This window comes from Nerophis ophidion, linkage group LG27 (assembly GCF_033978795.1).
Source record: "Nerophis ophidion isolate RoL-2023_Sa linkage group LG27, RoL_Noph_v1.0, whole genome shotgun sequence".
Taxonomy (NCBI): Eukaryota; Metazoa; Chordata; class Actinopteri; order Syngnathiformes; family Syngnathidae; genus Nerophis; species Nerophis ophidion.
In genome coordinates, this window is record NC_084637.1 from 15651584 (window position 1) to 15675814 (window position 24231).

Here is a 24231-nt window from a genome sequence, read left to right on the forward strand (position 1 = left end):
CACTTGTGATTAATCACAGATTTTTGATCCTTAAAGTGTACAATGTCCATACATCCATCCCTTTTATCTATGTTGAAAAGGTTCATTTAGCCTACTGACGTGTATTTATAAATGGTCGATTTCTATAGGCTAGCAAGGTAAAGTGTTGCACCTGACAAGTTTGGGCTACCTTGCTTCTGCAGCCTTCATCAGAGGTGTCACGTGATGTTAGCGTGACGTTGTCTGTGACGTGTTATATGGATTGTACCATCCCACCTGAAGTGGTGGGATGGCGGCGTCCTCTGGTGTGCGTTGGGGGTAGGGCGGGGCGCCCCCTGTCGTCTGGATGTCTACTAGAGATGCGCGGATAGGCAATTATATAATCCGCAACCGCATCACTAAAGTCGACATCCAACCGCAATCCACCCGAACCAACATTTCATCAAAGCCACACCCGCCCGCCACCCGCCCGTTGTTCTATATCTAATATAGACGATGCAAGGCATTAGTGAGGTTAGAAAGTGTAACTCCCTCCAAATAGCACAGACGCAATGGCTTTCTTGAACGGATTTATTTGAATGCTTCTTTTACCTTCAAATTCACCGTGAAAACTGTAATAAATAAAGCAGGTTACAAACGTAAAAATAATAGCATGCACAGCATGTGGATCAAACATTTTACCAAGTAAAATACCAACAAATGACAAATACCTCGTTGGCCATACCCGGAAGTAGCTTCCTTACATCCGTTGACAGACCAAACGAGACACTTCAAAATAAAAGTATGCCCATATACTGTTTCAAAGAGTGCTGCTCGTTTTTCGTATGTGGGTAACAACATTTAACTATTTATAAATGGTTGATTTCTATAGGCTAGTAAGGTAAAGTGTTGTACCTGACAAGTTTGGGCTACCTTGCTTCTGCAGCCTTCATCAGAGGTGTCACGTGATGTTATCTGTGACGTGATATATGGATTGTACCATCAAGAGTTGTCAGGTACAACACTTTACCTACTAGCCTATATAAATCAACCATTTATTAATACACGTCAGTAGGCTAAATGAACCTCTTCAACATAACATTTAACTATGTATAATGTAGCGGCTGGCTACGGGGTGTTAGCCAATGACTTTGGCTGGGGGGGGGCGGGACTTCCGGGAGAGATAGGGAAGTGACGTTATCGACAGGAAGTGAGAGTTCGCATTTTCCCGGGAAAAGCGTTAGAGACATGAGAGCTGTTGTGTGGTTGTATTACATGTTGTGCAATAGAGACAAGACAAACGAAAAAGTTGTATGAGCCTACATTCCTGGGATTATTACAATATATATTTCCGAACTGTTTCAACCGCCACCCGCCCGAATCTATTTAAAATCTATTTTTTCATCATGTCACCCGCCCAACGCGCGGTTTATCCGCGGACTCCGCAGTTGTGACCGCAAACCGCACATCTCTAATGTCTACCAAACGGCCAGGACTGTGTCCCAGGTGTGGGATAGTTGGTATGCTCCTTCATCCCTGTTGACAGTCTTTGGGGTCCGCTTCCTGATTTCAACCACCTCTTTGATCCACCGATGGCTTTCCATTCTAATGACCTTGGCTGCCTCCCAGTTCATTGGATGGTTTTCTTTCTTGCAGTGATCTGAAATGGCGGATTTTAGATTCTCCTGCGTTGCTTTCATTCTTGCAGTGATCTGAAATGGCGGATTTTAGATTCTCCTGCGTTGCTTTCATTCTCGTTGCACGGGTGAGCGTTCCAGATGTTTCCTTTTCACATTGAATGAATGAATGGTTTATTTTGAGCCATGCAAACAAAACAAAAGAATGACATAAAATACAAAAGAAATATATATATATGCATTATTTTTACACCTACATTGAAAACATTACATGTGACTAATCTTTTGTAAATGTCAAGATTGGCTCAAAAGGGAGTGGGAAGAAGTAAACTTATTAGGTCCCACCCCTATACATATACAATATATATATGCAATATATAATACAATAATATATATTATATAATTAAATTCAGTGGTTGCTGCGTAGATGCTATATCTTATCTATATATAATACATTTAAATTCACACACTCATATATACATATGCACACACACATATATACACAACAAACACATATATACACACACATATATACAATTTATATATGTATACATACACATACATACATATACACACATAATCACATACATACACTCATGCATATACCCAAAATACACACACACACCTATATAAATACTTACACACATGCATATACCCAAAATACACACACACACACACACCTATATAAATACTATATATATAATAGTATATATAATATACACTTGAACAAGCTTTCATTTTGACTGTGATATTAGTGGTTAATACTGGATCTGTGGTTGTGGAGCTACTGCCCCTGATCAACAGGACCTGAGGACCACTCTTGCTATGTGTCCTATGCTGTGCATTAAAAGAGACGAGGGGAGCCCCCTGCCAGAGGAGTTATCCACGAACATAAGATCCCCCACTCGCCTGCCCTGTACTCCAGATAGTGTACCCAAATCCCTTTTCTTAGTTTCCATTGGCACCAATTCTTTAGTCAGAATTCATATTTGTTTTTACATTTGCAGAATATTAGTATTACTCAAATTGCATATAGGATTGTACACACACACACACACACAAACACACAAACACACACACACACACACACACACACACAATTCAATGTTCTTTGACACATTCTTTCTGGTGTTCCTTTTTCGTGTGCTGAACAGTCAACCTGTCTCTCTTATGTATATTTTAATGCATGTTAGGCAAGGGACCTCATAGATCACATCACACTTTTTTTCAGGGGGATCTGATCCTTAGGGTGTACTAGGATTGGGCGAAGCTTGATGTGCGGCTTCACTGGTGTGCTGATGCGGTGTTTCCTCATTGCTCGCTGTATGCGTTCTGTGACGCCCCTGACGTATGGGAGGGTGACCAATGGCCAGGTTCTCAGGCCGAGAACCTTTCTTCATTTTTTTCTCCTTGTTGTTTCTCTGGACCTCTTGTTTGCCTTTGTTTATGGCCCAGTTGGGGTAGTTGCAGGCTTATATGGTTCTCCTCCTTTTCTCTGTCATGGTAGTCTGTGATCAGCTTGGTGCGGACTACTGACAGTTTGTGTGCTGTGGGGTGCTTCGATGTCCATAGTAAGTATTGATCCATATGTGTGGCTTTTCTTTATATTGTTATCTTAATGCTTCCATCCTCAATCTGGTTGATTTTCATGTCCAGGAAAGCGATAGATCTGTGCTCTTCCTCTTCATGAGTCAACTTTATGTTTCCCGTCTCGTCTATGGTGTTCAAGTGGTCTGTGAGTCTTTGTGTGAAACCGGTCTTAATCTTTTTCAGGATGTCGTCCACATAGCGCCTCCAGAGGGACAGTCTACATCCTTCGGGAGCGGTGGCTATGGCTTTGGCCTCCAAGTCCTCCATGAAGAAGCCACTCATGATGGCTGAGAGGGGGTGCCCCATGACAAAACCCTCCTTCCGTCTGTATATGGTCCCTCTGAACAGGAAATATGTAGACTTGGCTACGAATGATAACAACTGGACTATGTTTTCAACTGACACCTGCAGAAGCAAGGTAGCCGAAACTTGTCAGGTACAACACTTTACCTTACTAGCCTATATAAATCAACCATTTATAAATTCTTGACAGTATTGTCATTTCACATTGTAATTATCGTAAAACCGTGATTGCTTACCACACATTTAAACACTTAGTGATTCTTTTAATTTCCAACAGAAGCAGCTAGTGCGCTAATCCTACCTATCTTAATACCAACATGACTACAAGACACTTTAAGTTTTTAAAAATGACACCTGGTTAAAAGAGTGTGATAAGATGATTTTTGAATTAGGGCTGGGTGATATATCGATATAGACGATATATCACGGGTTTGTCTCTGTGCGTTAAACAAAATGACTATATTGTGATATTCGAGTATACGTTCTCACGCAGTTGCTTTTAGCTGCGGGCATTACACTACAGGCTCTTCTCGCTCTTTCCCAAGAAAAAACGCAGGGGCATCGTCTGGCGGTGGTTTGGCTTCAAGCGGGAATATTTCGAACAGACAACCGTAATTTGCCAAGTGTGGGCCAAAAGTGTTGCTATAAAAAGTAGCATTACTGCTAATATGTAGCATCATTTGAAAAGTCACCTGCTAGAGAATGAAGAGTGCTTACTCCGCATGTCAACATCTCCATTCGGTGCCACACGCCCACACCATCACAATGCCGAGGCAAACATTTCCAGATCAACACCGTATGAATAAAATAGTCAACAACAGAATTTAATAACGTCCATAGTAACATACCACATAGCAAAGGACAAACACTATTTGATTTCCTATTACGCATTTACGCAGCTCTTTTTTTTTTTTGAAAGTTTTTGAAATATTTTGTGTTTTGATTGATTTATTGAAACTTTTATTAGTAGATTGCACAGTTCAGTACATATTCCGTACAATTGACCACTACATGGTAACACCCGAATAAGTTTTTCAACTTGTTTAAGTCGGGGTCCACGTTAATCAATTCATGGTGTGACATCATGCACAAAATTGCACTTTATTTGTTTTAAACTCTTGTAGTGGCGTTCTGTACAAAAACCGCACTCTAATTTAGTGTTGTTTTGATATGTCATCTTAGTGACATCATGCACAAAAGTGCACTAATAGCTTGTTTTAAAATGTCTCTGACAATCTTGCACTTTCTGTTTTGAAATGACATGAATTTTTGTGCCACTGCTTAATAACTGTTTAACAAATACCGTTTTGGTCAGTTGTCTTAGTTGTGATTTCCTTCTCTGCATGAAAGTTTAAAATGAGCATATATTAATGCCGTATGAACAAGAATGTTTTAATGTAGACACATAGAATCATCATATTGCTGTGATTATATGTATCAAGTGTCCATTCAAGGCTAAGGCGAAATATCGAGATGTATATCGTGTATCGCGATATGGCCTAAAAATATCTAGATATTAAATAAAAATCGCCCAGCCCTATTTTGAACACATTCAACAATACCAAGATTGTACTGATAATGAGAAATGTTCATATCATCACATTAAGTACCATATCATTTTTAAGTTTTCATACTATCAACACGGGACTGGACGATTTGCTAACTTTATGCAAATGTTTTTTTTTGTAAACAACAAAATGGAAATAAACACTCTTTTGCTGACAATAATTCAAAAAAAAAATTCCTGCAGTGCGGCGGAAACCAGCATTGCACATTAACAACACAATGCCTTAACCTTCTGTAAGTATAACTGTAATTGAGGATTATCAACCAGAACATGTTATAGGAGAATATACACATTCTTTCAGCCTGCCAGAAAATGTGTCCCCTCTCAATAACTGCGCGTCCCAAAAAAAAATAAAGGACATTTTGATGACAATTGCGTTACATTCGACAGCCCAATTGAAAATGCGAAAATATTTGACAATAACCCACCACAACTTCCATGGGAATGTACTTCTCATTCTTTGGCATGGCATTGCCCCGCTTGTTGTAGTTAAGGTGGTTGTGCGTGCTGGTAGGGTGGAGGACTGATGAGTCCGCCGAGGGCCGACTCAGATGGTGACAGTAAGCAAAGGCCAGTGCCGACAAGAGAGCAGCGGCGAAAAAACTGGCTATGCCCACGGCGACCAACTGGAATAAGGTGAACGCTGTCAATGACAAAACGAGGGGTTGAGCTAAAACTAAATTGTAGGAACGGTAAGACTATTTATCCTTTCGCTTACTTTCACAGCTGCCGTCCTCCTGTCCAGGTAAAATGACTGAAACGACACAGAAAATATCTTTAGTGGTATCTCAAAGGTCCTTGGTCATCAAATTTGGAATTCACCAAAATCAGCAAAAAATTTGGAACATTTACGCTGTCAGGTTCAAACACTAATGACATCTATTAAACAAGACAAAAGGCAAAGAATCAAACAGAGACAGAATTAAATTTGGACTCAGATCCGAGGAGAGACATGGCCACTGTACACTCTTACAGTCTGCACCATGCTCTGACGAAAAATGTTTACGTCTCCTCCTTTATTTAGATATTCAATGTTTACGCAACAACACATGTCAGAACAGAAATGGGGAGTATGTAAACAGTCATTGTTTTCGGTCACGTTGAAGACAAAAGAAGAAGATGCCTCGGGCTTGGGCTTGTCCTGGATTCAGCTTCTGCAAGTGTTTGAGGACAATAGAAAACCCCTCTCGTCGCATTCCAACGTACAGAGCGGAATCTTCCTAGACCTTGCTTGGCCGAACAAAGACAGTTCTCATCTGTTCAATGGAAATTCAGAGAGCGGAAAGTTTTTTGATAATTTACACACAATATTTTTCTAACATATGCTATCGATTATTTCAGAAAAAAACACTTTGTTGTCTTATTGCTTATCTTAGGGGAAATAGTTGAAATAACCAATAATTTTTGTACCTGCCATAATCTTTGTTTTCCCTTGAAAAATACACTCCTTCAACATTGAAATATCACGTCCGCGTATTTAAAGTTCCTGGCACTCTACCGATTTTTATTTGTTTATTTGGTACAATCAGTAACAATTATCCATCCACCCATTCCTTAACGCTTGTCCTTTTTGGGATCGCAGGGGGTGCTGGAGCCTATCTCAGCCGCACTCGGGCGGAAGGCATGCCACACCCCGGACAAGTCGCCAACTCATCGCAGGGCCAACATAGATAGACGGACAACATTCACACTCACATTCACACACCAGGGCCAATTTAGTGTTGCCAATCAACCTATCCCTAGGTGCATGTCTTTGGAGGTGGGAGGAAGGCGGAGTACCTGGAGGGAAGCCACACAGTCACGGGGAGAACATGCAAACTCCACACAGAAAGATCCCAAGCCCGGGATTGAACTCAGGACTACTCAGGACCTTCGTATTGTGAGGCACATGCACCATACTTGCCAACCCTACCGGATTTTCCGGGAGACTCCTGAAATTCAGCGGCTCTCCTGAAAACTTCCCGGGACAAATTTTCTCCCGAAATTCAGGCGAAGCTGGAGGACACGTCCCCTCCAGCTCCATGAGAACCTGACTCAGCAATGTTGTGACCCTCTTAAACAGGACAATATTGGCATCTAATGTACATAGAATAGAATAGAATGTAAATATATTCTACATATATTCTACATTTAAGTGCAGTCAAGAAACATGCATTAGGGAGTCTGTTCTGAAGCCCACAGTAAAGAGACATAACTTCATCACGTCGCCTGGTTATTGACTCCAACCCAATATATTACACCCTCGACGAGCAAAATGAAGAAATATGCTTGCAAGTTCCAGAACGATTGGAAACAAGAATTTCAGTTTATCCAAGAGAGTTCGAAGGGGAAGGGGTATGTTGCCTGTAAATTTTGTAGAACAAACTTCTCCATTGAACACGGCGGCCGAACGGATATACTCAGTCATGAACGGTCAGCGCAGCACAAAGCGTCCGCAGCGCAGCATCGTTCACAACCCAGTATGCCACCTCGCAAAATGGAGAACCGATGGTGTAACTTATGCTGAGACAAAGATGGCTATGCTGATAGCTGGAAGCAACATCCCCTTCTCATTTGCGGATGTCTACAACAAATCCGTGAAGGATATGTTCCCGGATTCGGAGATTGCTCGCCAATACGCAAATGGCAGAACAAAGGTTACTCAAATAGTGAAAGGTAAGTGTTGTTGTTGGTTTTTTTAGTAACAAGCAAGCACAGTACAGTTAGTAGAACAACTGTGTTTTTATTACTGTGTATTTGATAGGTGCCGTCGGAAATTCAACTATTTATTCTATTTATATATATAATAAAATAAATATATATAGCTAGAATTCACTGAAAGTCAAGTATTTCATACGTATATATATATTTATATATATGAAATATATATGAAAAACTCGTGTTGGTGAATTATACTCCTCCCCTCTTAACCACGCCCCCGGCCCCAACCATGTATCCGTCCCCCCCCACCCCACACACACACCCCGCCTCCTGAAATCGGAGGTTTCAAGGTTGGCAAGTATGACATGCACTAACCCATGGTCCACCGTGCCCCCAGTAACAATTTAAGCTATTTTCTCATTGATTATTCGTTGCAGCCCTACCCTGAACGTATACAGCAGATAGACAGCTGTCCTCTGTAAAGTTTCCTTGTCATCATCTTTATCATTCGGAGTGTGTGTTTACCTTCCACCTCGTGCACCTGGCACGGTCTGGCCTGGGTGGCGTTACCCCAGCACAAATTAGCCTCCTGCTTCTCCCCGCAGTGCCGAGAGCGAAGCTGCAGACCCTCCTCATTGCAGCTTCCCCATTCTGACCACACACCCCAGCCTGAAGACAGGTGGGGGTAAAAAAAACTATTCATTGCAATGGACAATTTTGTTTTCTTTGCATCAACTTGATTACGTTTTTTAACGTTTTGATTAGCTCCACAAACCATGTTGTTTGCCTTCTCAATACAAATATTGATCGACCACTTTCAGCATGGAAGAGATTTCCCAGCAGTGTATATAAAAACATTGGTATTTGCGCAGAGAGATTGGCTGAATGAAAGGAATATATTTATGGTTGACCCTCAAAACATAATAATAAATTAAAGCTGCAGGCAGCGATGGACGGGACCGACTTTTGCTGGTGTTTCCTGCCTTTACCCATTCAACGTATCTTTACCTGCATTTTACCTATCTCCCCTGCATCCTGGGGTCACACTGGTGCTTCTTTCTTTCACCCATACATGCTGGTGATTCCTGCCATCACCCAGACAACATATCTTTACCTGCACATTACCTACCTTCTCTGTATCCTGGTGTCAAACTGGTGCCTCCTTCTTTCACCCAGTCAACATATCTTTACCAACACAGTACCTACCTTCTCTGCATTGTGTGGTCACACTGGTGCTTCCTGCTTTTAAGCGGTCACCTTGAGACGGCAGCAGCGCAGCAGCATCAGCGCAGAAGTTCTTTTAAGGCTCGCGAAATTAAAACCGGAGCAGTTAGAAAAACTCTTTGCGCAACTTTTAATCAGAAGGGTTCAATCTCTTTCCTGTGCGAGTTTGAAGCCGACACAATGAACGCGCTCAGAGGAGATAATGTTTGAAAAAAGGTGACAGGTTTTTACAAAACTTTTGTTTTGAAGGGGTAATTGCCAACTTCCTGTTGATTTTTGATGAAGGATGTAAATTAATTAAATGTAGGTCTAAGTGAGACCTACATAGAGGTTTTTGTTTCATGTCTCTACGACATTCCTAACGGAAGTTACAAGCAGATGTGTCTGTGTTTTTCCTAGGGGGCGCTAGAGCGCAATTTTGAGTTTTGGGTTTTGGCTTTTTGATCGCAATTTTCGTCAGCCCTGATGTGTGTGTTAAATTTTGTGAGTTTTGAAGCATGTTGAGGGGGTCAAATTACACCTCAAAGAGGCAAAAATGACATTTTTTTAGGAAACTTTTGTTTTGAAGGGGTTTTTGCCAACTTCCTGTTGATTTTTGCTGAAGAAAGTCAGTGTATGAAATCTAGGTCTAAGTCAGACCTACATAGAGGTTTTTGCTTCATGTCTCTACGACATTCCTAACGGAAGTTACAAGCAGATGTGTCTGTGTTTTTCCTAGGGGGCGATAGAGCGCAATTTGGAGTTTTGGGTTTTGGCTTTTTGATTAGATCGCAATTTTCGTCAGTCCTGATGTGTGTGTTAAATTTTGTGAGTTTTGAAGCATGTTGAGGGGGTCAAATTACAGTTCAAAGAGGCGGCGGTATTATAATAATAAAACCTTAGAAATACAATAGGGTCCTCTGTCCCAAAGGGACACCCTAATAGCACTTTTGCACAGTCTGATTGATCAAGAACTAAATCATCTTCAATCAGTCGTACCTTCACAGGTGTGTGTGTTACAGAGTGCCTCTTCAGTGTGTAGACCAATACAGATGTCCCCTCCATTGGCAGGGGGCGGGTTGTCACATGACCTTGTCCGCTGAAAGTGGCCTCCGCCGCAGCTCACAGAGCATTGGGACCAGGGAGACCAACAAGACCAGACGCCTCCCACTGAAACAGAAGCAGTCGACTTCACAAATGATGCTGCAGCAAGAGAACATCGCAATACAAGACGCCAGGCAGTCTACCTAAGCATGGTTGCAAGTTGCAATCTTGATATTCCACCGGGGTTCCCACACAGGCACCTGGATTGATCCTGCCTTTTACTGTTGAGCAACCACGTCTTCGAGTTCGAAAGCCTCTGGAACATCGCTGGGAGCAGCTGGACCACGTCTCCCAAGACTCCCAGTGTGCATCTTGGGGCTGTGACACAGTTCGACCACTGGACTTGACCAAGTCATCAACTAGAGCTGAAAACAGGAACTCGCTTTATTATCGCCTTACATGTCACATACAAATGAAGGGTTCATGATGCCATGTCCTCACAGTCAGTCTGGCATGCTCCAGAACCATCATTTGGACAAAATCTGGTCTCTATCTTCTTTTTGCCCATCTGAAGGAGCTGGAGGTCTGTTAGCAATGCCCTGCACGTGTATCTGTATCTCTGCTCATGGCGGGATCCATCTCGGCTGACATTGACCGGAATCCAGGGGGTCCAGGGGGTGTTCCGGCGCACCTCTGGGCAGGTTTCCAGATTACAGGTCTTGTATTCCTAGATAGTTGGTCAAATAGATTCATTATTACAATCCATTGATCCACTGATCTAATAAGTTCCAAATAAAAAGCACTAAAAAGTGCATGCAAACTATAGAATTGTGAGTACTATTACTGGACATGTTGCCGGTGATCTATAAATACTTTGTGTTCAATTAATTCCAAGTGCAAAAGAGGTGCATACTGCTCCTATTTAAATTAGCTTTTTTCAACTATACTGGTGTGGTGGAAAGGCCAGAAGCTTAAACTGCAAACAGTGGTTACAGTACAAAAGGTTTATTTACCCATATTCAAAAGTACAAGTTGGATTGAATTACAGACAGCATCCTTCGAAGGATCCAGAATCAAGCAGAATCATGCAAATCATATCACTTATTGGTCTCCTGGCTTTTTATATGTTTTCCTCATGTGTCAAGGTCTAGTTGTTTTGCAACTGCTGGCTCCAAAACAATTGTGGATATCTTAGTCATAACAAACATTTCTTAGAATGGTCAGAACGACCACAAACTGAACTTTCCCCCGCATTTGATCCCTTGGTTCTGAATAGAAAAAAAGAAAAGGGCAGACCTCTTAGAGCAGGAGTGTCAAACTCAAATACAGAGTGGGCCGAAATTTAAAACTGAACCAAGCCTTGGGCCAAGGTTGAACAAATTATCCTTTTAATAGGGACCCAAACAAGTTTTGCATTGAATATTGAACAAGCAAGGCTTATATAACTTTATAGTGACATGCAAAATCAAGTTTCAAATAATAATAATAATAATAATTAAAAAATATCAATAGCATATCAAATAACATTTAAATAAAAATTGAGTGCCTCTTTTCAATGTGCAGCCTTCTGAGGTAAATATCAAAACAAACTTTTTCCACAGGCTAATAATACATTTGAAAATAAAATAACAATAATGAATGAATCAAACATTCAAGCCTTGAAGTAGCAAGAGAAAGTGCATGAATAAATTGTTAATTATTGCTCAGTTTGCTCCACTGATTTGCTTTACCACTGAATATGGAACAAGCAATACTTATATAACTTAATAGTGCAAAATCAACTTTCAAAAAACAAACAAAAAAACATAAATGGTAAAATAAATAGAATTTAAATAAAACATTTAATGCCTCTTTTCTATTTGCAACCATCTAAGGTAAATATTAACATTACATTTTTCCACAGGCTAATAAATCTTAAAATAAAATAACAATGCGATGGGTGGGGTTTGGGGTGGGGTTAGGTGGTAGCGGGGGGTGCATATTGTATTGTCCCGGAAGAGTTAGTGCTGCAAGGGGTTGTGGATATTTGTTCTGTGGTGTTACGGTGCGGATGTTCTCCCGAAATGTGTTTGTCATTCTTGCTTGGTGTGGGTTCACAGTGCGGCGCATATTTGTAACAGTGTTAAAGTTGTTTATACCGCCACCCTCAGTCTGACCTGTATGGCTGTTGAGCAAGTATGCCCGGCATTCACTTAAGTGTGTGTATAAGTTGCATATATTATATGACTTGTCCGGCACGCTGTTTATATCAAGGAAAAGCGGACGTGACAACATATTGTAGACAACGTTAAAGGCAGTGCCTTTTAGGCATGCCCCCAATATTGTTGTCGGGGTGGAAATCTGGAGAAATTCGGGAGAATGCTTGGAAAATCGGGAGGGTTGGCAAGTATGAGTATTAGCGGCGAATGCAGTGTTACAGCGGCACCGCCGCTGTATAGTACCGGCGGGCTAGCTCTAATGTTAATTTGATATTGCCTCAACGGCCAAATGAAATGGCCAGAGTTTGACACCCATGTCTTAGAGCTTTTTGACAGAATTTCTTTTAGGATTTCAACAGAAACAAAATATGGTATAAAAGGCGGAAATTCCACTACACTGGCTGTCACCATGGAGACACATTTTCTCTGAACATATGACATTTTGTCATGTTGTTGACATACAGCTCAGAAATATAATATGTACCAACTTTTCTGGGCTGCATTGCAGCTCGATCTAGACAAAAAAAAAAAAAGCAAAAAAACTTTTAGCGTACTCAAGGTGTTGTCTGGAATGATCCGGGTACAAGAATCTGCACCTTGCAACACGTTTTTTCATAAAGGAGATTAGAATAATTTATTTCCTATATGAAAAAAAACGAACGCCATTGGAAAAAAACGTAAGCAGACATCAAAACAGACCAATTTAATTAGTTTTAATCAACCCACTTAGCCATGCAGCAGCTATACAATTAAAAAATGCCATTGCTCAATTGACGATATGTCAAATATATTTGTTTCTGATAAATATACGCATGTTGACATGCATATGGATGGAGTATTCACTCTTCATTGTCTCTTTGCAGTGCAAGAGTCTCTTCTCTTACAGACATTTGTGCGTAACTGTGCCAGTTTACAGGGAACTTACTTAGCCCTAACCCAGTGCTTATCAAGTATTTTCTGCTAAACCCCCCACCATGGCTATAAATATTAGAATTGTTCTACAAAATTGTTATAAGTGCACCTCTGCATATATTACATTAAATTGTATCATTATTATTATTAAAGTAAACAAAAAATAATGAAATATATATCAAATAAAACAAAGAATAACTACAAAGGATGGATAAACATGTTTTTGGTCTGTAACAGAAATTATTTAAAGTGCATCAATTTAACCGAATAGGGGAAAAACTTAATACGTATTCAAACTATTACTTTTTTTTTTGATTGATTAAAACCATTTGATACATAAAAATAGAATTAAATAAAATGAATAACAATACACTATGATTTATCTGCAACATTAACTTACAAGCGCAATATAGTATATAAAACACTTTAACTTACAAAACAAAAATGAATATAACAATTTTTGATGATTTTTCATTAAATTTGTTTATCAAAATGAGGAAGTCAGGATTGATGGCTACAATGAGGACATTTTGTAGTGTCCAACTATATATTTAACCAAACGTGTTAAATACAAATGCAAAACAGGCCGGAGAACAGTTTCGGTCATGATAAATCACATTGTATCTCCTCCTCCCAGTATTGTGGACATTTTGATAAACAGCATATATTCTGTATGTACGTGAAGACAGAGACAATAACGAGATTGTGCTCTCTAATTTTGCTTCTTTAAGAGACGCAATGATCTGCGTTCAAGTTTAGTTGATCAGCTTTGCGTGCGCTAAAATGTTGGCAAATGTTTTAATACACGGAAACCTTTAGTACAAACCCTGTTTCCATATGAGTTGGGAAATTGTGTTGATGTAAATATAAACGGAATACAATGATTTGCAAATCCTTTTCAACCCATATTCAGTTGAATATGCTACAAAGACAACATATTTGATGTTCAAACTGATAAACATTTTTTTTTTGTGCAAATAATCATTAACTTTAGAATTTAATGCCAGCAACACGTGACAAAGAAGTTGGGAAAGGTGGCAATAAATACTGATAACGTTGACGAATGCTCATCAAACACTTATTTGTAACACCCCACAGGTGTGCAGGCTAATTGGGAACATTTGAGTGCCATGATTGGGTATAAAAGCAGCTTCCATGAAATGCTAAGTAATTCACAAACAAGGATGGGGCGAGGGTCACCAATTTGTAAGCAAATTGTCGAACAGTTTTAGAACAACATTTCTCAACGAGCTAATGCAAGGAATTTAGGGATTTTACCATCTACGGTCCCTAAAATCATCATAAAGTTCAGCGAATCTGAAGAAATCACTGCACGTAAGCGATGATATTACGGAGTTTTGATCCCTCAGGCGGTACTGCATCAAAAACCGACATCAGTTTGTAAAGGATATCACCACATGGGCTCAGGAACACTTCATAAAACCACTGTCAGTAACTACAGTTGGTTGCTACATCTGTAAGTGCAAGTAAAAACTCTACCATGCAAAGCCAAACCCATTTATCAACAATATTCTGAAACGCCGCCAGCTTGGCTTGGCCCAAGCTCACCTAAGATGGACTGATACAAAGTGGAAAGGTGTTCTGTGGTCTGACGAGTCCACATTTCAAATTATATTTGGAAACGGAGGATGAGGTGTCCTCCAGAACCAAGAGGAAAATAACCATTCAGATTGTTATAGGCGCAAAGTTCAAAAGCCAGCATCTGTGATGGTATGGGGATCGTATTAGTGCCCAATGCATGGGTAACTTACACATCTGTGAAGGCACTATTAAGGCTGAAAGGTCCATACAGGTTTTGGAGCAACATATGTTGTCATCCAAGCAACGTTATCATGGACCCCCCTGCTTATTTCAGCAAGACAAGTCTTACAACAGCGTGGCTCCGTAAAAAAAGAGTGCGGGTACTTTCCTGGCTCGTCTTCCGTCCAGACCTGTCTCCCATCGGAAATGTGTGGCGCATTATGAAGCGTAAAATACAACAGCGGAGACCCCGGACTGTTGAACGACTGAAGCTCTACATAAAACAAGAATGGGAAAGAGTTCTACTTTCAAAGCTTCAACAATTGCTTTCCTCAGTTCCCAAACGTTTACTGAGTGTTGTTAGAAGAAAGGGTGATGTGACACAGTGGTGAACATGCCCTTTCCCAACTACTTTGGCATGTGTTGCAGCCATGAAATTCTAAGTTAATTATAATTTGCAAAAAAAAAAAAGTTTATGAGTTTGAACATTAAATAGCTTGCTTTTGTAGTGCATTCAACTGAATATGGGTTGAAAAAGATTTGCAAATCATTGTATTCCGTTTGTATTTACATCTAAAACAATTTCCCAACTCATATGGAAATGGTGTTTGTAGATCAGACCCTATGTAAAAAATCTGTGTGAACGCACAAGCAGCCAAGTACCATGGAACATCCTTGGCAGGTGTTTCCATTCTCACAGGTTCTGGTCCTGGCATGGACCCCTCCTCCACACTCAGCGCTGCAGTGAGCCCAGGGTGCCCATGCAGTCCAAAGCACTGGCAACGGGCATGTTTTCTTCTCATTGCACAATCTAAAAACACAAAAAAATGTTCCCTAAATGTGTCATGCTCAATATTTACAACCTTGGAATGATTGTTCCTCCTGATTAACTCTACAACATGTGACGACCTTCTTATTCCCTCTCACCTTTCCTCTCGACCTGGGCCGACACAGATTCGACCGCCGTGACGCGGCGAGGGATTGTTGCAGGACCGTTGCCTCACTTCAAAACCGACGCCGCAAGTACTGCTGCAATGGTCCCAGGACGACCAGGGAGTCCAGCCGCCATTCCTGAGGAACAGAACCTACAACATCAGGTGTCTTTCATATCTTAATAGTCCTTTGATGTCCTGCCTGTAAAGTCTCACTTTTAAGCAAGCTTTCAACAGCCGACATTTTGCATATGTATGGTAAATGGTTGTACTTGTATAGTGCCTTTCTACCCTTTTCTAAGGAACCCAAAGCGCTTTGACAGTATTACCACATTCACTCATTCAGCTGCCATGCAAGGGTGACGTCTTGCTCAAGGATGGTAGAAGGTGGGGATTGAACCAGTAACCCTCAGATTGCTGGCACGGCCACTTTCCCAACTTCGCCACGCCGTCCCCCTAGGGCAGGGGTAGGGAACCTATGGCTCTCGAGCCAGATGCGGCTCTTTTGATGACTGCATCTGGCTCTCAGAAATCTTAGCTGACATTCCTATATTGTATCCGCTGGTAATCTTTCAGGTTCAAACACTGATGACATCTATTAAACAGACGAGAAGCAAGGAATCATGCAGAAACAGAGTTAAATTTGGATCAATGAGGGGACATGTGTTTTGGACTGTATTCTACTTACAGATTCAAACTACGTTCTAAAAGTCCAGCTTGTGCTTCCTCTATTTATTTCAGAGGTCCCTGTTTACATCACTGAAGCTGTCGCTGAGGGAAGCGGGTAATCTCGACAACTCCAGTTGGACACAATATATGATTTTACAAAAATGCAAATGTATTGACGCTGGTGATATCGCCTTGTCTCTCTGCTCTGTCTGCGTCACGGCGGTGTTCGGCTTTGGCAGTCAGCAGACCGTTCCTGGACACAGACACTGACACCAGACTGGCTTGCAATCTTTTGGTTTGCCAACTTTGCACAGACAAAGAAAAATACCACTTCAGCACAATTGAGAATAATTATAGCAACGGCCCTTAAGGATAAAAGTTGTGTGATAATATATATATAATTATTGTAACATAATCACAGTGTTAAGAAAAACATTTAACATATAAAACATTCTCATGCATTTTAATCCATCCAACTGTTTTCTACCATACCTGTTCATGAAGTCGCATTAATGGTAAGAATTATTTTCATTATTATTGGTTAACTACAGAAAAAAAATCTTATCAAAAAGAATAAGAGACTTATTATTATGGGCTTCACGGTGGAAGAGGGGTTAGTGCGTCTGCCTCACAATACGAAGGTCCTGCAGTCCTGGGTTCAAATCCAGGCTCGGGATCTTTCTGTGTGGAGTTTGCATGTTCTCCCCGTGAATGCGTGGGTTCCCTCCGGGTACTCCGGCTTCCTCCCACTTCCAAAGACATGCACCTGGGGATAGGTTGATTGGCAACACTAAATTGGCCCTAGTGTGTGAATGTTGTCTGTCTATCTGTGTTGGCCCTGCGATGAGGTGGCGACTTGTCCAGGGTGCACCCCGCCTTCCGCCCGATTGTAGCTGAGATAGGCGCCAGCGCCCCCCGTGACCCCAAAAGGGAATAAGCGGTAGAAAATGGATGGATGGAAGAGACTTATTATACTTTAAAAATGTTGGTCTTACTTAAAAATGCACGCATTTTTTTGTATTCAGTGTTAAGAAATATTATATGGCTCTCACCAAAATACATTTTAAAATATTTGGCTTTCATGGCTTTCTCAGCCAAAAAGGTTCCCGACCCCCTGCCCTAGGGGAATGGTGGAACTAAACACATACTGTTTGTTGATTGGACAGTCACTAGTCGTCTTTGTTCACTCAGTGCTGCATTGATGGTCATACCTTTCACAACAACTGCATGGCTGACACTAGTTCCACCCTATCTTCTAGGGATGACTCGATCAAGATTATTTTGCCATCGGTTCCGATCAGATTTTTTGGGCATCACATCCGATGTAATTTCAAGTGCTGATCCGATGCTTGGACAAAAGATAATAGAAACAAAGAAACAACCTTTTATTCGGTTATCTTAAAAAATTTTAGAATTTGCTTGTATTGCTGTAAGTAAGATGATGTCTTCAATTTGTAGGACTTAACGCTACATACCATTTTTACAACAACAAAACTGGCTAGTGCACACTAACTCTACAAAAACAAAAACTACTATTGGTAGTGGGGGCCCTAAAGTAGATTTTAGGGTGTGTTCGTTCACTTTTGTCTAAAAGCTCCAAATTTGGTACAGGTGTAGCTCAGTGCATACTTAAATGATTTGGCTAGGGCACCCGCGCCGGTGACCTTTGGGGTCGCCACAAAGGCTGATCCAATATGGCCACCACCTGAACACGCTTCTGCCTCTACATTTGAACCAGATGAGCTACAAATCCAAACTTGGTGTCTATTTCATGTTTTTTGACAATTAGAAGTATGATGGAAAAATCATCTTTATGATCAGGTGTGTCCATCCATCCATCCATCTTCTTCCGCTTATCCGAGGTCGGGTCGCGGGGGCAACAGCCTAAGCAGGGAAACCCAGACTTCCCTCTCCCCAGCCACTTCGTCCAGCTCTTCCCGGGGGATCCCGATGCGTTCCCAGGCCAGCCGGGAGACATAGTCTTCCCAACGTGTCCTGGGTCTTCCCCGTGGCCTCCTAGCGGTTGGACGTACCCTTAACACCTCCCTAGGGAGGCGTTCGGGTGGCATCCTGACCAGATGCCCGAACCACCTCATCTGGCTCCTCTCGATGTGAAGGAGCAGCGGCTTTACTTTGAGTTCCTCCCGGATGGCAGAGCTTCTCACCCTATCTCTAAGGGAGAGCCCTGCCACACGGCGGAGGAAACTCATTTCGGCCGCTTGTACCCGTGATCTTATCCTTTCGGTCATGACCCAAAGCTCATGACCATAGGTGAGGATGGGAACGTAGATCGACCGGTAAATTGAGAGCTTTGCCTTCCGGCTCAGCTCCTTCTTCACCACAACGGATCGGTACAACGTCGGCATTACTGAAGACGCCGCACCGATCCGCCTGTCGATCTCACGATCCACTCTTCCCTCACTCGTGAACAAGACTCCTAGGTACTTGAAGTCTTCCACTTGGGGCAGGGTCTCCTCCCCAACCCGGAGATGGCATTCCGCCCTTTTCCAGGCAAGAACCATGGACTAGGACTTGGAGGTGCTGATTCTCATTCCGGTCGCTTCACACTCGGCTGCGAACCGATCCAGTGAGAGCTGAAGATCCCGGTCAGATGAAGCCACCAGGACCACATCATCTGCAAAAAGCAAAGACCTAATCCTGTGGTCACCAAACCGGAACCCCTCAACGCCTTGACTGCGCCTAGAAATTCTGTCCATAAAAGTTATGAACAGAATCGGTGACAAAGGACAGCCTTGGCGGAGTCCAACCCTCACTGGAAATGTGTCCGACTTACTGCCGGCAATGCGGACCAAGCTCTGACACTGATCGTACAGGGAGCGGACCGCCACAATAAGACAGTCCGGTACCCCATACTCTCTGAGCACTCCCCACAGGACTTCCCGAGGGACACGGTCGAATGCCTTCTCCAAGTCCACAAAGCACATGTAGACTGGTTGGGCAAACTCCCATGCACCCTCAAGAACCCTGCGGAGAGTATAGAGCTGGTCCACAGTTCCACGACCAGGACGAAAACCACACTGTTCCTCCTGAATCCGAGGTTCGACTATCCGGCGTAGCCTCCTCTCCAGTACACCTGAATAAACCTTACCGGGAAGGCTGAGGAGTGTGATCCCACGATAGTTGGAACACACCCTCCGGTACCCCTTCTTAAAGAGAGGAACCACCACCCCGGTCTGCCAATCCAGAGGTACCGCCCCCGTTGTCCACGCGATGCTGCAGAGTCTTGTCAACCAAGACAGCCCCACAGCATCCAGAGCCTTAAGGAACTCCGGGCGGACCTCATCCACCCCTGGGGCCTTGCCACCGAATCGGGTGTGTCTGGACACCTAATTAGCATATTTCCAAGATGTAAAAATTAGGTGTACCTTAACTTTTGATACTTTTTGGCAAACTATTTTAGACTTTTTGAGCATCAGAAACATACTGGAAGGATCAGATGTATGATCATTTATTTATAAGAGCACTTTGATTTATACTCTAACTTATAATAATTCACCGCTATTTAACATCCTATCCTAATACCCTACTGTGCAATACTACGCTTCAAGTGCAATACGTCCAACACTGATTGTAATTTATTACTTCGGTACTCTTGTCTTGTTCTGTATATTGTACAGTATTTTGTATTTCTATAGTGTTTTGTATATTGTACAGGATTGCTTATTAATTTTATTGGATAGTAGTCTGTTTATTTCAATTGTTACTTTTTCCTTTATTACCTCTTGTATTATTTCTTTTTACCCCATATTTGTTCCCACTACTGCACCTTAAACTGGAGTCCTTAATATCGTTATATGCAAATATAATGACAAATAAGTCCATTCTATTCTATTCTATTCCATTCTAATTTTCATATTAACACCATAGCCATGTTGCACCAGGTTTTACTCATAACAATGCCCAAGTTACGTCAAATGTCTTCAGAATAGCAAAATGCCACTTAGAAATATGCAAATTAGGGGTCTAGACACACCCAAAAATAAAAATGAGCATTCCCACACATTTCTAATTATCAAAACACATGAAATAGACACAAAGTTTACATTTGTAGCTCATCTGTTTCAAATGCTAGAGACAAAAGCTATTACAACTGGTGGCCATATTTGATTGGCCGCTGTGGCGACCCCAAAGGTCACCGGCACGGGCGCTCTAGCTAAATCATTTAAGTATGCCCTGAGCTACACCTGTGCCAAATTTGGCGCTTTTAGACAAAGTGAACAAAAATATTCTTAAGGGCCTCCGCTATGGCTTCTGTTTAAAACATTTGGGTTTTGCCCTCAAAGCCTTCCTGTATCCAGAGACTTCACCCCCGACAATACAATCTACAGCCATGTAAACACTGGGACACAGCTGTGAAAAAAATCTGCTCGGCAGCTCATCAGTAAAAAGAGCAAATATCGGCCCTCGATCCGATCCCATGATCAGGATCAGGACATCTCTGCTGCCAACACAGCCCTACACATCTGATGAGCATTTATCAATCCAATCCATACAATCTGAACTGTACTGCTTGGGGGATCCCGTAATCCCGTGATATTATTCATGCCAAATGTATTTTTTATATCCAAATATAATCAGAATATTTGGTTAAAGCAAGTCCTTGCTACAGCAGATTAAGCCTACCTGGAGCAGTTAGCCACCTGAATGGTTGGCCCCTTACAGTCAAGCCCACCGCATCGAGCCACGGGTCCGTCACATGAACGGGACCGGCAAATGCAGCTGCTGATAGAACCCTCACCCTCATTGTGGTTGCAGGGTTGCCACGGTGCCCACGGGCCAAATGCGCCATCCTGCGTCAGGTTCCTCACCTACACAAAGAACATTTTTCTATTGCACCATCTATTAAAAAACTGTGTGTGAGCATTTGACTAACTGGGCACTGGGTGATGTTCTGGGTCCACTGGTTCATGTTGGAGCTCTCTTCGATGGTTGTGCAACGCTCCAGTTTGTGATCCCAGCCACAATAAGGGTCCCGTGCTTCCAAACAGCGTCTAATATTAGACCAATAGGTCAGTTCAACATTTAAATTGTATTCAACATGTCCAAGTGAGTTTATGAACATCCCCGTACCGTTCCGTTGGATGACTAGAGCATCGCCCTAAAGGGATCTTCAACAGTTTATCATCAAGCCCCACAAATAAAGACCTGTCACTGTGAAGGATCTGAAGGCTCTTGATTGAACCAGTTTGTCCATCAGGAAGGAGCCTGAGCTCCTCCAAATAGCAGCCATGAAGATCTTTGTTAGTGGTGGAGAGAATCTTCAAGATGGTTCCATATTCTGATTGGTGAAAATTAAACGGAAATGGTTTGGTCTTGATTCTGCTTTTAGTTATTGCCTTTCCTCTCTTACCGGTACCGATGTACATGACGTGGTAGAGAGCATCGCGACCCTGCACGATGTCCACCACCAGCTTAGAGAAGCGCATGTTGTCCTGGGTGAGAAGAGGATTGACCGTCAACGGCTGCACCACATCGTGCATCAGGAAGAGTCGCTGAGCATCCTGGAGGTTGCGTTCGGTCAGATTCCCACCAGCGCCTGCTTCGTCCAGCGTGCCGCACTGCCAACAAAAGTGAGTCATTTTTCTTTGCAAATAGGTATTTCTGCGTAAACATTGGCTACCTGAAAATTGAGTATGGGATTTGGAGTGGAGAGCCAGGCTGTGCGGGGGTTCTCCTGGTAACGGAAAGGTCCATTGAAGGCCTGAGTGATAGCTGTCAGGTTGAAGGCGCAAACCGCAGAGGCTGACATGCTGTTCCTGCCAGTGCGTATTCACAACGACAACAATTATATTCATAGGGCTAGATTTGTAGGCAGTGTGACTGTCACATCAGCAGATAATGCTTTAGGATTTTAGCCAATCCATAAAAAGTCATACACAGTGGGGCAAAAAAGTATTTAGTCAGCCACCGATTGTGCAAGTTCTCCCCACTTAAAATGATGACAGAGGTCTGTAATTTTTATCATAGGTACACTTCAACTGTGAGAGACAGAATGTGAAAAAAATATCCGGGAATTGACATTGTAGGAATTTTAAATAATTTATTTGTAAATTATGGTGGAAAATAAGTATTTGGTCAACCATTCAAACCTCTCACTGATGGAAGGAGGTTTTGTCTCAAAATCTCACGATACATGGCCCTATTCATTCTTTCCTTAACACGGATCAATCGTCCTGTCCCCTTAGCAGAAAAACAGCCCCAAAGCATGATGTTTCCACCCCCATGCTTCACAGTAGGTGTGGTGTTCTTGGGATGCAACTCTGTATTCTTCTTCCTTCAAACACGACCAGTTGAGTTTATACCAAAATGGATACATGGATGACCAAAAAGTTCTATTTTGGTTTCATCTGACCACATGACATTCTCCCAATCCTCTGCTTTATCATCCATGTATCCATTTTCACATTTTGTCTCTCACAGTTGAAGTGTACCTATGATGAAAATTAAAGACCTCTGTCATCATTTTAAGTGGGAGAACTTGCACAATCGGTGGCTGACCAAATACTTTTTTGCCCCACTGTGTGTATAGATGGCGCTAAATAACAAATGGTGAATGAGCAACTTGTAGACAAGGGGTCGGGAACCTTTTTGGCAGAGAGAGCCAAGAAGCCAAATATTGTAAAATGTATTTACGTACGAGCCATACAATATTTTTTTTAACACTGAAACACAACTAAGCGCGTGCATTTTTAAGTAAGACTAACATTTCTAGAGTATATTGGTCTCTTATTCTTAAAGAACATTGTTATTCTGAAGCTAACTGTGGAGGGGGCGTGGCCTGGGGGCCTGCAGTGAAGCGGGGTGTGCCAGGTCCCCCTCGAAATCAGCGACAGGTGCGTTTACGGCCCACCTGGGCCTTGTTATCCAATCACCTTTCGCTATGTTATAAGCAGCAGCCAGAAGGAGAGACAGGGTTGCCTGGAGTGGGAGCGAGAACGAAAGAGAAAAAGACAATTGCTGGAAAGCAACTGAGAGACTTATTGAAAAATAAAACCCCACACTAACCAATAATAAATAAATAACTTCTTACCATTAACGCAACTTCTTGAACAGGTGCCGTAGTAAACGGATGGATGGATTAAAAATGCACAAGAATGTTTTTTATTTTCAACATTATTTTTAACGCGGTGATTAGAACTGGAATTATTCAAGCAATGTCAGCTCAGATTTACCTGAGAGCCGGATGCAGTCATCAAAAGAGCCACATCTGGCTCGCGAGCTATAGGATCCCTACTCTTGTTGTACACTATATACGAGTTATACATGCCTAATTCCACCTTTTAGTGTCCAATAATGGTGGTCTTTTTCCAAATAATATAAAGAAAGGCGTTAAATGAAATCGTGTGGCACCCAAATATTCACATGTCTAATTATCATTATCTAATACTTACAAATGTGTCTATACAGACAATTGTAAGCTTTTGACTATATACAATAACATATAATAACTGTCTGCAGTAGGTTATGGGCATTTAATATTTAGAATGTTTGCTTTAAAAGGGCCTTAAAAATCATTAAAGGCCTACTGAAATGAGATTTTCTTATTTAAACGGGGATAGCAGGTCCATTCTATGTGTCATACTTGATCATTTCGTGATATTGCCATATTTTTGCTGAAAGGATTTAGTAGAGAACATCGACTATAAAGTTCGCAACTTTTGGCGCTGATGAAAAAGCCTTGCCTTTACCGGAAGTAGCAGACGATGATGTCACAAGTGTGAGGGCTCCTCACATCCTCACATTGTTTATAATGGGAGCCTCCAGCAGCAAGAGCTATTCGGACCGAGAAAACAACA

The 24231-nt window shown here is 41.9% G+C and overlaps 1 protein-coding gene across 1 annotated transcript in view; it reads right to left on the minus strand.

Annotated features, from left to right (window-relative positions):
* Nucleotides 1-24231, minus strand: part of LOC133544244 (semaphorin-5B-like) — a 62059-nt gene that overhangs the window by 3186 nt on the left and 34642 nt on the right. Inside the window, exons 9-21 of the mRNA XM_061889398.1 lie at nt 22056-22191; nt 21786-21993; nt 21506-21713; nt 21309-21426; nt 21059-21243; nt 15741-15884; nt 15477-15624; nt 10444-10669; nt 10146-10367; nt 9898-10068; nt 8221-8364; nt 5774-5809; nt 5484-5698 (exon numbers count right to left, since the gene is read on the minus strand). Coding sequence (XP_061745382.1) covers nt 5484-5698; nt 5774-5809; nt 8221-8364; nt 9898-10068; nt 10146-10367; nt 10444-10669; nt 15477-15624; nt 15741-15884; nt 21059-21243; nt 21309-21426; nt 21506-21713; nt 21786-21993; nt 22056-22191 — 2161 coding nt within the window. The remainder of the gene's footprint in view (nt 1-5483; nt 5699-5773; nt 5810-8220; nt 8365-9897; nt 10069-10145; nt 10368-10443; nt 10670-15476; nt 15625-15740; nt 15885-21058; nt 21244-21308; nt 21427-21505; nt 21714-21785; nt 21994-22055; nt 22192-24231) is intronic.